The sequence below is a fragment of the Aythya marila genome, assembly GCF_965140915.1.
Source record: "Aythya marila genome assembly, chromosome: 7".
In the NCBI taxonomy this organism is placed as follows: Eukaryota; Metazoa; Chordata; class Aves; order Anseriformes; family Anatidae; genus Aythya; species Aythya marila.
The window spans coordinates 21,134,352-21,146,767 of record NC_139048.1 but is presented as its reverse complement, the minus strand read 5'-3'; the positions used below and the strand labels follow the sequence as shown (position 1 = coordinate 21,146,767).

Sequence of the window (12,416 nt, the reverse complement as noted above, 5' to 3'; positions counted from 1 at the left end):
ATGTCAAGGCACGTTTTTCAGCTTCTTCAGCTTATGAACCTCTTTATAAGAGGAAAAATAGACAATTCTGCAGTTTATTTTCTAATATAATTTAGTTTCAGTGAGTATATGTATGTGATTTATGCATCAGTTGTTTTATTGAAGGATTTTTATTACAACAGAAGGGTAGCAATATGTTGCTAGTGAACTAGAAGTCAATTTAAATGAAGTCAGTGAATGCCTTAGTATTTAAGAATTGAATCTGGGGTGTAAAGTTTTACTTAAAAACTTAACTTTTACTAAAGTTTTACCCCCAGTTGTCTCCGACATTGTGTCTAGTATATGGACAGCCTCAACTCAGTTTAAATTCTTAGAGACAGTGCAACAGGAAAATAAAGAAAACAAGCTCAAAGAAGGATTTTCTATCCATAATGGTTATGCTGTAGGTGCCCCAAATTACAGATTTTTCTGATAGTATGAACTTGTTCTGCTGCTTACTCAGTGGTTTGACAGACCTTCAAGCTGTCAGAGTCCATCCTGCAGCCTTTTTACCATTTGGGGGCTGAGGGAGTTGTTTTGCCTTCACCTTCTCCATTAATGCTGTCATAGACCTCTGTTATAGCCCCCCCTTAGTTTTCATGATTTTAGGCTGAAGAATTGTAGCTTACCTTAGTTATTCCTATAGCAGAAACCATTCTAACTTCTTGTTTTTCTTTGTTCTTTGAATACCTTTTAAATGATTCTTTCCCTTTTATAAGACGGGTGAGCCAGAAATACCTACTGGTCTTATCAGTGGCATAGTTGTATCTTTTGTTTTTGATTCCTTTGCTAATAACTGTTTGTTCTTTTTTTTGTTTGTTTTTTGACTTGTCAGTATGGAGTATTTTCATAGAACAATAGGAAGGACCTTGCTTCTGAATAGTAAGCTTATAATCTGTGATTTTTATGTGTAAGGGTATACTTGACTTCCTTCATTAATTCTCAATCATTAATATTTAATGTCTTTTTTTCTTCAAGCCATTCAGTAGCATGATTTCTTCTGTAGGTCATCCTAACCTGCCCTGTGCTTCATTGTCCAGACTATTTGTTGCCATCTGAAACCTGCAGTCTTTTTTTTTTTTTTCCTCAGTGTAATTTACAAATATGTTAAATAGCACAAATCCTAGTGGGCTACGTAGTGAGCTTCCTTTCCATGTGCTGGCTATTACCTCCCTTTGATTACAGTCCTTTAAATAGTATTGTGTCCTTTTGTTGCTAGCTTTGCAGTTTTTCTTGTTTGTTAATTTGATTATTGAAGAGTCTTTGATGATGGACGTATTTTAAAATGACTTTTTAAGTCTGAGTGGATATTGAATGGATCTCGTGCATTCCCAATACTTGCTGAGGCCTTCAGAGAATGTCGGTGTATTTGGGAGAGATCATGTCTCTTTGAAAGGCAGTTTTGACTCTTCCAAATGTTGTATATACTGCTGTGCCTTCCAGCACAGTATATTTTATAGCTTCTATGAACTTGCGTGTTATAGAGGTTAATTCTGTTAATACATACACAGATAATGCTATTCGTCCAGCTTTTAATGATGTCATTGAGTTGATTGATTGAAAGACAAATTTGCTACTTTGCATAGCAGCTGTTCCATGATAGATCCAGTTCTGTTCCCTCTAGTTGGAGTATATATTTAGAATTGCATTGATATGACTAGTGTTTCTTCTTTTTAAATTTTAGCTGTCCCTTTTCCACCAACGCATCGCCTGACATCTGAAGAAGTTTTTGACACAGATGGAAAACCCAGGGTTGACATTTTGAAGAACCACTTGATAAAGGAAGGTCGAGTTGATGAAGAAATTGCACTTAGAATCATCAATGAGGGTGCTGCAATATTACGGAGGGAAAAAACTATGATAGAAGTTGAAGCTCCAATCACAGGTAATATTTCTAGACGATTTCACTCATAATTAAATTCAAAAAATGGTCAGATTTTTTCACCAGTAAAGCTTCTCTTAAAAATTGTTAGAATAAGATTTCTCTATAATCTTTTTGAATAATCTTCCACAATTGCATTTGCTTAGCAGTACTCAAATGGTCTGAAAAAATATACTGCACATTATTGTGCAAAATGAAGGCATTAAACCTGTTAGGAAAAAATAGTGTAATCAGTATTATAATGACAAAAGAGAAAGTAGTTACATGCTGGTAAATTATGGATTTCTAATTCCTGTAATGGTGTAAATGGGAATAAGGACATCTCTCTGGAATAGAAAAGTGAGATCGGAATTATTATGAAATCTAAATACTTGAAGAGAAGCTAATTGCTGTTGTTTGAAGCAAATACTGTGACCTGGATTTCTGACTAAAAAACACACCTTGTAGTTCCTCTCTAGGTGAGACTGACGACTGTCTGTAAAAGAGTTCTTCTGAGGGTAGTAGTTCTGGAAAGTGTTGTAAGATTGTTTTGGCATTCTTTAACACAACAGGACTAGACCCATTGTGATAGAAAACTGTCTTTCGAGGTTTCCAGGGGGTATTTTCCTAGTTGGACTAGTTCTGTTTCTGTTTGACCTGGATAATTATAGAATCACAGAAAGATGGTATTACTACTTTTCTACAAGTCTGGATTATTTATAAATAAAATATTTTATATGACATAAATGTCAATTAAAATAATGCATGTAATTTGATTTTTGTGTTCAAGTTGGCCGGTCTTTAGTTTGAATGTTATATCTCTGAAATGGACCTTTGTAAAATAAGTGTATCAAAAGCTTATTTTAGGGTATCAGCTTGTGTTAATTTGTTAGCATCAGGTAAATGAAAACGTTTAAATAATAAGTCATTGTTATTGACATCTTAAAGAAAATTAAACTGTTGAAATGGTAGAAATAACTAAATGAATGAACTGAGTCTCTTGATGCTCCAGATCATGCTCAAAAGTACAGTATTTTCCGTATGTGTAGAATTCTTATATTTCAGTTCATTCAGGTAGTTATCCTGAGTTACTGATGTACTGGAAGCTGAAAAAGGGGGAAAGTTCTTGCAGTGTTAGAGTAGAAATCTTAAGAAAAGTCACACACAAGAGGATGTATTGTATTTGGTCTAGTGTTTTATAGGTCACTGTGACAATTGGTTTGCTCCAAGGGAATAACAACCTTTCAGGTGTGCCATATCTGATATTTCTTTTCAAAATTAGAAGTACTTTTTTCCCCAAAAATTTACTAATAAACACTGAGAAGTCAAAAGAGGCTGTTGGTAAGCTGATCAGTGACATTTTGCATCAACAGAAGGCATAGGCACTTGAATGTCTGTTAATTGTTATCAGCAGTACCTTCATGCAGAAACAAGAAAGCAGCTCCTGACTTCCATTGCACTGGAAACTCCTGTGGGAATGAGGAGTTAGGAGCACTTCTCTTCCATGTGATTATTTTTCTGATTGTGAGATGACCTGGCTTTGCTGCATGCTCTTCAAAGTCTTCCCATCTGCTATCTTTGGCACTTCTGCCTTAGGTTGCTGACCACTGATCTTGTCCTGTCTCATATTCTAAAAACACAAGAAAAATCCACTGTTGAAATAGTGAACATGGTTATTTGAAGGAGAAAAGTAACTGAGCAAAGAGAAGATATGATGATATTAAAAGGTATGTTAGTCTGACTCAGAAACAAAGGCATATTCTCCCTGCTTTTTTCAGTCCCACATGGACACAGCAAATTGTTGCAAAGCAGAGTCATAATACCTTTTTCAAATTCATACCAAGGCAAATTCATGAAGATAGATAAGGGGCTGGGGAGGACAGTAAAGAGCTGCTGACTGACAGCTTTCAAGACTTTGATGCCCAGTGCATTAACTGCTTTTGAGGAATATTCCGCAGTCAGCCAGATGCAAATCTGGTTATTATCTATGTGGTCACAGGTAGTGAGAACAGTAACTGAATGAAAAGCAGACGGTGAAGCTTCAAATCTTTGGTTATTCCTGCTTTATATATCTTTTTTCTCTTTATTAGAAGTACTTTGTAGCTGTTAACTATAACTTAGTAGCTTTTCTGTTAGATTTTTTTTTTTTAATTAATTTGAACAAAATTTTTGCTTGCAGTGTGTGGTGATATTCATGGCCAGTTCTTTGATCTAATGAAGCTGTTTGAAGTGGGAGGATCACCTGCTAACACAAGATACCTCTTCCTCGGTGACTATGTAGACAGAGGTTATTTTAGTATAGAGGTAACTGAATATATTAATCTGTTTTGTCCTAAATTTTTCTATAAGCACACCTTCATGGAGATTTTCAAATGAAATTTTAGGTCTGCTTTAACATGCGAATGTATTCTTCTTTGCTGTGCTTTCTCCTAATACCAAGGCCTGCTTACAGGAGGATATTGACCAGCGGTTTGGACTGTCATCAGACTTACTCATTTTTCGTCCTATTTCTTTAGCTATTTTTTTTGTTTGTTTTGTGTTTTATTGTTGTTGCTGTTGTGTTGTTTTTTTTTTTTAAGTTGAATTCTATAGCATTATTATACATAATTTTGTTTCTTTAGTAATATGCAGTAAGGTACGTTTGTAAGTTTGGAGAACAGGTGAGTTATGACTGGGAGGTCTTTCTCTTTTATTAAAAATGTTTACCTGTACAACGAAGACTGCTTTCACTTACATAATCCAATGTTATTTAATAATTATTAATGTTTTTCTTTACTAAAATTCTGAGGGCCATTACAGATACTCCCTAAGGATGACATGTATCTGCCATTAATTTTTCAGGTATTTTGAATTCAAATAATTTCTTAATCTTCAGCATGTTTATTAAATATGTTATGTTATGGAGATATTCATGTATTCATACCAATTAGTTTCATAGCTATGATTTTTAGACTTTTCTGGAGCTAGCATGGAAATTTCCTCAGCTTGGGATCTTGTCAAAGATACCAGATCTATTAGAGTGGCTTAGCATTTGAAACAGTATTTTGCAAAGCATGGTGTATGAGACTTTATATTAAAATGGTGCTGTTCTAATAATGAGTGTGTGTGTGTATACTATGAAGGACATGCACAGTATGTTTTGGGATTCTTAGGAATAGTAGACAGAAGATAGAACAAGAACGATAGCCTCAGAATGTCATTTGTAAGGAAAAATTACAGCAGACATTCCCTATTTATTCATTTGATCCTCATGGCTTGTTCTTGATGATGACAAATAATGTAATTGTCCTTGAAAAGACATTTGCATAGCAGCAATGAACTATAGCAACAATGCAACAACTTTTCAGTCATTATAGTTAGGAAAAACTTTTGAGCAATGGACGTGTTTGAATATTTCAATAAGAACAGTCTCACTTTTTTTTTTCCTTCACATGTTCATAATTTGATTTTTAATATAATATTTGGGATGCTAAATACAGTTACGGAATACATAAAGATGTATTTTAAGAATACAAGACAAGATATGAAAGATATAAAAGACAAGCATTTTAAGAACCCCTCCAAGGTTCTTAAAATGCTTGTCTCTCTTCGTTGGGATAATCTGTGTCTCTTTCCCAAAGTGACTATTGGAACATCAGTAAAGTACATGGCAGATTATCTGCATGAAGTTGAAATGCTGTAAGTACATGGAGGTTGGCATGTGCTTTGCGAACCTGTTGAGAAATTAAAAAATAGTATGCTAAAATCTTAAGGTCAGCCTTTTGCCTCCAACTTTTTGCTTAAATAAAATAAGAAAAAACAAATCCTAGTAACTTTTTGCTTGTTCATCTTTAACATTTATGAAATGTGATTTAACCTCCAGGTTAAGTCTGAGACTGTTCACATATGGTCACTTCCGATTCTCTTTTAGTCCTTGGAAATGTAATATACTTTTGGTAAAATATTTTACCTTTCACAGAACAGAGAGGGTGAAATCTTAAAATGTACAAAAACTGAAATTTCATTTTTTCACTAATAAATTCTTAAATCAGTCTGTTCTGAAACGACTTTAATTGCATTGATATTTTAGTAGTAAATAATTCCCAGTTAAACAAATGCCTTAATTTCTAATGGGAAGGATCACTTCATGTTTCCATGGTTCTATAAGACGAATTGCTGGGACCAAGATGAAGGTCTTCACAAGTGTATGCAAGCTTTTTTTTTTTTTCTGCACAGAAAGTAATGGACGATAAAGAACTCTGACATTAGTCTATGTAATGATAAAAAATAAATATGTTGGTACAGGAACAGTTCAAAAATGTTCTTTGTTTATTTAGTAGGTATCATGCTTGAGAATATGGTAAATTTCAGCCATTTAATTAAATGTAGTATTTGTTTATTGAGTGGAAGGAACTGTTTGTACACCCTCGTATTACAAGTCTTTAAGATTGCCAATATTTATAATTTTTTTCATACAAACTGACTCAAAACAGTTCACAATTGTGGAATTTGCCAAATCAGTTCACATATTCATCTGATGATAAGCAGTCATTTTATCACAAACCGATTATGCTTGCTGCTGGGAAATGGTTTTAAAGAGTCTGGGAATTTACAAGACATCAGGATTTTGCAGTTACAAACACATTGGGGGAAAAATGGGTATGATTAGCAAAATAATTAATTTGTATATTTTTACTAAGATGAAAAATCAGTAATAGTTAATCTAAACTTCTCAATAGAAGTTGTTGGTGTATTTCTCTATATGTATGTATTGTTTTTAAAGTGTTCCTTTGTTTTCTTTCTTCCTTCATGTACTCATTGTACTACGCAAAAAGAGTTTGAAGAATGATACCTTCAGGGTTCTTGTATTGGTTAACAATATGGTAGCAATAACTTGTAGGTGACTTCATCGTGATCCAGAACTACTGGGATTTTAATTTTTCTGTGCTCAGTTAAAAATACAAGAATCAAATTTGAAGATAAGAAATACATTTTGGGTGTTTAGGAATGACAGTGAAAACAAACTCTAAACTTCAAAAATTGTGCATGTTTCACAACACTGTTTGCTACTAAAGTTGCAATGATAACAATATATGGAAACTTACTATACACCTTTGAATTTGCTGCTTGATCAGTGAATGAACAAGCAGCTCTCCAAGTTCTGGGAGGTTGGGGAGATCAACTCTAGTTTCCTAGTTAACTAGATTCCTAGTTAAAAACACCCTAGCATGATGTATTGCTGTCTTTAACGGAAATGTTGTTTGTTTGTTTGTTTTCTATCTTTAGTAATAAATGTTTGCATTCCTTCTTACGCCAGTCTTTAGAATCATATTTTGAAATCAGATTTTATGCACAAATGCATACATTATCTAGATGAAGGAGTGTTTGGTAGTATAATTCTGTTGAATTTGACTTATTACTGATTGTCCAGTAAATACAAATATTTATTCAGCATTCTGTGCATCGGTTCTTAGGAAAAGTAATAATTTGTGCAACTTGGGTCCAGAACCGGTGTGTTGACTCAGGGATGTAGTGTTGTATTTCAGAATGGCACATTAAGCTGTACTTGCGTTTGAAGCTGTTAACATTCTTACTCAAAGTTTCTGAGTAATAATAATTTTTAAAGTGTAATTTACTGTGTATCTTTGTTTTTCAACAGTGTGTGCTGTACTTATGGGTCCTGAAAATTCTCTATCCAAGCACATTATTTCTTTTGAGAGGCAACCATGAATGCAGACACCTAACGGAGTATTTTACCTTTAAACAGGAATGTAAGTACTGTCTAAGAATGTAAGTTTAGCTTACTTCAAAGCTACTGATCTCTGGTCTCTCATTTTGCTTGAGAGGTGTTTGTTAGTTTAATCAAATTTTTGCAAACAAGTGGAATTACGTGAATTTTTGCAAACCACTGACTTATATAGAATTGCTTGCAGTTAAGTAAGGTATTGGAGTGCAAGTATGAGAAGACTTGTATTTGTAAAAATACATTATGGAGTACATTTTGATGCAACCTGTTTTTAAAATCCTGGAGAGAAGTAGGTTATTTTTTTTATCTTGGCTATAACCAGGAGCACGAAGTAAGTTGCTGTCCAGTATTGTGGAGCTAGCAAGAAAAATAACCCTGCTGCTGAATATTTTTTCCATTTGGGAATTGATTTTAACCGTTCTTCTAAAATAACTCTTCTGGTGATGCAAGTTGCACCTTAAAATGCAACTTTAAAATATTTGTTTGTTTTAATATGTTTTAAGTGTTCATTTTGTGAGGTTGGCTCTTTTATTTATCATCTACTAGATTACTTTTTCCATGGAACATAGAAATGAACATGGAATTCTTAACATTCTATATTTTCTTTCATGCAGGTAAAATAAAGTACTCAGAAAGAGTCTATGATGCTTGTATGGAAGCTTTTGATTGTCTTCCCCTTGCTGCTCTTCTAAATCAACAGTTTCTTTGTGTTCATGGTGGACTCTCACCAGAAATTAATACACTAGATGACATTAGGAGAGTGAGTATTTTGAAAATAAGTGGAAATACAGATATTTATCATGATATACAATTCATGTATGTGAAGTTGTCAGTGTATTGTTTTCTGTTCTTGTCTGTTTTGACAGTGTAAATCGGGATCTGAAATTGAGACCAAAAGTTTTTAACTATGATCCTGCTAAGCCTATCTGGCACATATTTCATTACTTGATCTCAATTGGGGCAGCTTAAACTGTTACAAAACACACACAAAAACCCTTAAAAACTCCACAGTCTCTTTAGATTTGTAGTGCATGTAAAGAGCTTCATATTCAATCTAAATAGTGTTTTTATTTCTTTCTAGATGAAAACTAGAGTTCTGATGACTTTTAGAACTAAACTCGTAGAAGTCGTAGTCCTGAAATTGTTTGGTATATCAAATATCATATTTCATTTATGTTTCTTTGAAAACAGTTTTGTTTTGCTTTTACTCTTTTGAACAAAAGGATTTTTCTCTTTTTTTGAAAGTGTATGAAATTGCAATATTTACTAGAAAGTCAAATTGCTATTTAAAATGGTAAATTTGGCAGGCAATTAATTAACAAGTCGAATATTTTACATTGTAGTAAATGTGCTGAGTATATCACATAAATAGTAATATTTCACAAATAATAAGAATAAAAACAAGTTTTAAAAAATGAACAATGGAAACACAGAATAGTTTAATAGTAATTTAAAGGGAAGAAAGTTAGTGATGAAATCATCTAATATACGTACCCATTTCTAATAAATTGGTTTCAGCTTGCATGGAGTGCTAAAGTCAAGTGAAGATTGTATTGGATGAGAATTTTCAAGTTCAATTGCTTTCTTTTTTGTATACACCTTTTCGACTTACTTTAGTTAACACAGCTGGCATCTTGAATAAAGGACACAGATCTTCTTCCAGGAAAGAGTACAGATATTTTTAAATTTTTGGAAAGCTGGCATCCAGCCTGACAGGAGTGATGTTTTATTATATTGGATCTTACTTTCAAAATTTGGATTATTCAACAGGGGATAAAAAAAGATAACTGTTTGTTTGAGGGCTGGAAATAAAACTGCTTAAGCAGAATCCCCACCTTCCCTAAGTTATTTCTGCTAATGTCTTTGGAGGTCAGATACTAGAGATGAGGGATGGGAGAAAAGAGTGCTTCATCTTATGTTGGATGAGTGCATGAGTGAGTTTTGTTTTCTTCCACAGTTCCTGGTGGGAAAATATGTCATGACATATTTTCTAGTTCCCTAAATTGTAGGAGGAATTGTTGGATGCCGGATAGGTTCTACTGAAAAACAGAACTTTTGAAGAGACCAAGAAAACAACAACAAAACTCTTTTGTTAGGCTTTTCAGACAGGCAGGTCTTAAAAAACTTAAGATGTGCACCTCTTCTGTAAAGATCCAGCTGCTCTAAAATCTTTATCGGTTGTACTGAGAACCTTTCCCCAAATATGCCATTGCTACTTGGTCAGGAAATGTGATAATATCTGAAATGGCTCTGTAGTCGTTCCTGTATTGCTTCACTAAACAAAGAGAAATAAGAAAATTATACCTTCTTCATTAAAGATTCAAAAGGAAGAAGACAATCGTTTGTTTTATGTGTAATAGTAAAGATTGCTTTAGAACATTTGTGGGTATTCTGGTTTTAGATATATAGAGCAAGACCTCTAGTTAAGGAGTCTTGGTATAACTAATGCTTTCCCATAAGATGACTTTTTCCCTGCATATTGGAATATTTTCTATAATTTAATGAAGGAAATTATGGTTTTAGTATATATGCAATATCTGAAAAATACAGAGAAAAAAGGGGCTATTGTGTTGCATTGTGTTCACAGAAGTTGGTTTTAGCAGCATACAAAAGCAGAACCTTTTGAAGTGTGTGTCCAGTCTACAGTACACGACATTCTATCACTTTCAGTGGTTTGTTCTGTTGTAGATGTGAATTCACAGTTCTTTTACTTCATGAAGTGAATTTTGGTACAAGAAACGGAGGCTATAAATAAAATAAAGGGTTGAAATTCTGAAAGTATTCCATAATGGGAAATCTAATAGCTGCATTTGGCATAGAACTGATTAAGTTTTATGGCCTCCGTAAGATTATTAGTTTTATGTTTATGATGAATTTAAATGAAACTACTATTAAAAATAATCATAAGTCTTTTCATGCGCCACTTACAGAAGGTTTTACGTACAAAATGAGTTACAAAGTTCCTTTTGGCGAGTTGTGGAAGTTAAAATAGCTGCATTATTTTCAGAACAGGGGGAAGTATTTACAGAGTTCTTCTAAAGGGAACTACATAAGTTTGGAATCAAGTTTCAGTTTGCTGAATGAGTGTAACAAGCAAACTGTCCAGCAGCTGATAAACTTTTTTTGTAGACTTGAATAGGACATGAAATACGATTTTTGAAACTGAAACAGCAAGCATAACTTTATGCTTAAATAATTCCAAAGAAAATAAATTATCTGTGTCTGATCTTAATTGTTTTGGCAAGGTAGCTGGGAGTCTTGCCTGCTGTTACTCCTCTTTTACTTAAGAGTGTACAAATAACAATGCTGCTATAGCAGTAGAGGGGTTTCTTACCAAGTCAGAATTTTCAAAAGCTGAAAGACAAAACAGAGTCTGAGTGTTAGAGAAACTTGTAATTTTGGATAAGCGTTTTTCTGTTTTTCCTATTTTTTGTTCCTTTTGTGAGAGGTGTGAATGTATCCTTTGTATTTTGCTCCATGCATATCCAGATCAAGACCATTCCTGTTAGGATTAGTGACAGCTAAAGTGTAGTTGATAGCAGTTTAAAATATGAACAGTTGGTTCTAAGAAAATTTTGGAATTATAGGTGAGGATGGAAGAAAAAAGTTTATATGCATATGGAACAAGGTATGTGGAGGCCTATTTCAAAATGTCAAAGAAAAGGGAAAAGTACATACCTAATTTAGTTTTGTAGTATATAAATACTGATGGCTCCTTTTATTTTTTTCTGTCTTCATTTACTGTATTTTGTGTTTTCTTAGAAGTTTCTCTACTACTTGTGCTCCATTTTCTTTTTTTACTTCTCCCTTTCCTTGGAATTACAGGCTGTCTGGTTGTATCTCATTTTTAAATTCACCAGGTTTTTGTACTGACTTGGACCATTTCAGAGGCTGGAATGTCAACGGATTTCACTTAGAAATCTTACACAGCCAAGCAGAATGATGTGAGAAGAAAATGGTAGAAAAAGAGAGGAAGAATATTTACAAGCTCAGTGGTGTAAACGGCAAGATGTACTGAAGCAATTTGCATTTTCGAGGCAATATTAACATGTACAGAAATCTGTATGCATTGTGCAGAGAGAAGTGAGAAGGCGAAGCGAGTACATTGCGCCATTCTGAGGAGGGCTTAGCTCTTCTCACATTACAGATGAAAAGAAACATGGTCAGAGCTTTCTGGAAAGTAGCACAAATGAAACAAAGTCTGGAAAAACACTTTATAGAGCCACATCCAATAGGATTGTGATTTATTTTTGTTTTAGTCTCAAGTCTTGCAACTAATCAAGTTTCAAAGTGTCAGGTAAACTTAAAAGGCAATTCTGTAGCATTGGCCTGTACTTTTACAGGCTCTAGGTTACATTAGGATGAGTTATAAGCTTGTGTGTTTATGTGTGTGTGTGTATACGTATATATGAAAATCTGCGTTGTGTATTGCTTCTGATGAAAACCACGTTTATAAATGTAAGACAATGTTATTAGAACTGTTCCTAGGTCCTTTTTTTGTTGTTTTTTAAAGAATCATCTGGTAACTCTTGGAAAAAGCAGTAGTCATCGGTTGGCAGCAGTTTCAGGAGCTGCATTAGAACTTGGCATACAATGATATTGTAAATTTATTTAAATTAAATAGGTGATGTGAAATGCTCGTTTTATATCTAGGAAAATACCATACACTTGTGATACAAGTGTGATGTGTGAAATGACTTCTGTAAACAACCAAGACAATTGTATACTATTGTAAGCCTTCTGGTTTATTAGCAGAAGTTCTTAAAAAGGACAGATCTCCTCTGCAAACACATATAGACTTCATCATCTGGC

The 12,416-nt window shown here is 33.7% G+C and overlaps 1 protein-coding gene across 5 annotated transcripts in view; it reads left to right on the top strand.

The window, feature by feature from the left end:
• Positions 1 to 12,416, top strand: part of PPP3CB (protein phosphatase 3 catalytic subunit beta) — a 52,277-nt gene that overhangs the window by 10,626 nt on the left and 29,235 nt on the right. For all 5 annotated transcript variants that reach the window (XR_014317926.1, XM_082764928.1, XM_082764926.1 and 2 more), the window contains exons 2-5: positions 1,703 to 1,903; positions 4,059 to 4,183; positions 7,518 to 7,629; positions 8,219 to 8,364. Coding sequence is in view for 4 of the 5 variants with exons in the window: in XM_082764928.1 (XP_082621054.1) it covers positions 1,703 to 1,903; positions 4,059 to 4,183; positions 7,518 to 7,629; positions 8,219 to 8,364 (584 nt within the window). In the remaining variant the exon portion in view is untranslated. The remainder of the gene's footprint in view (positions 1 to 1,702; positions 1,904 to 4,058; positions 4,184 to 7,517; positions 7,630 to 8,218; positions 8,365 to 12,416) is intronic.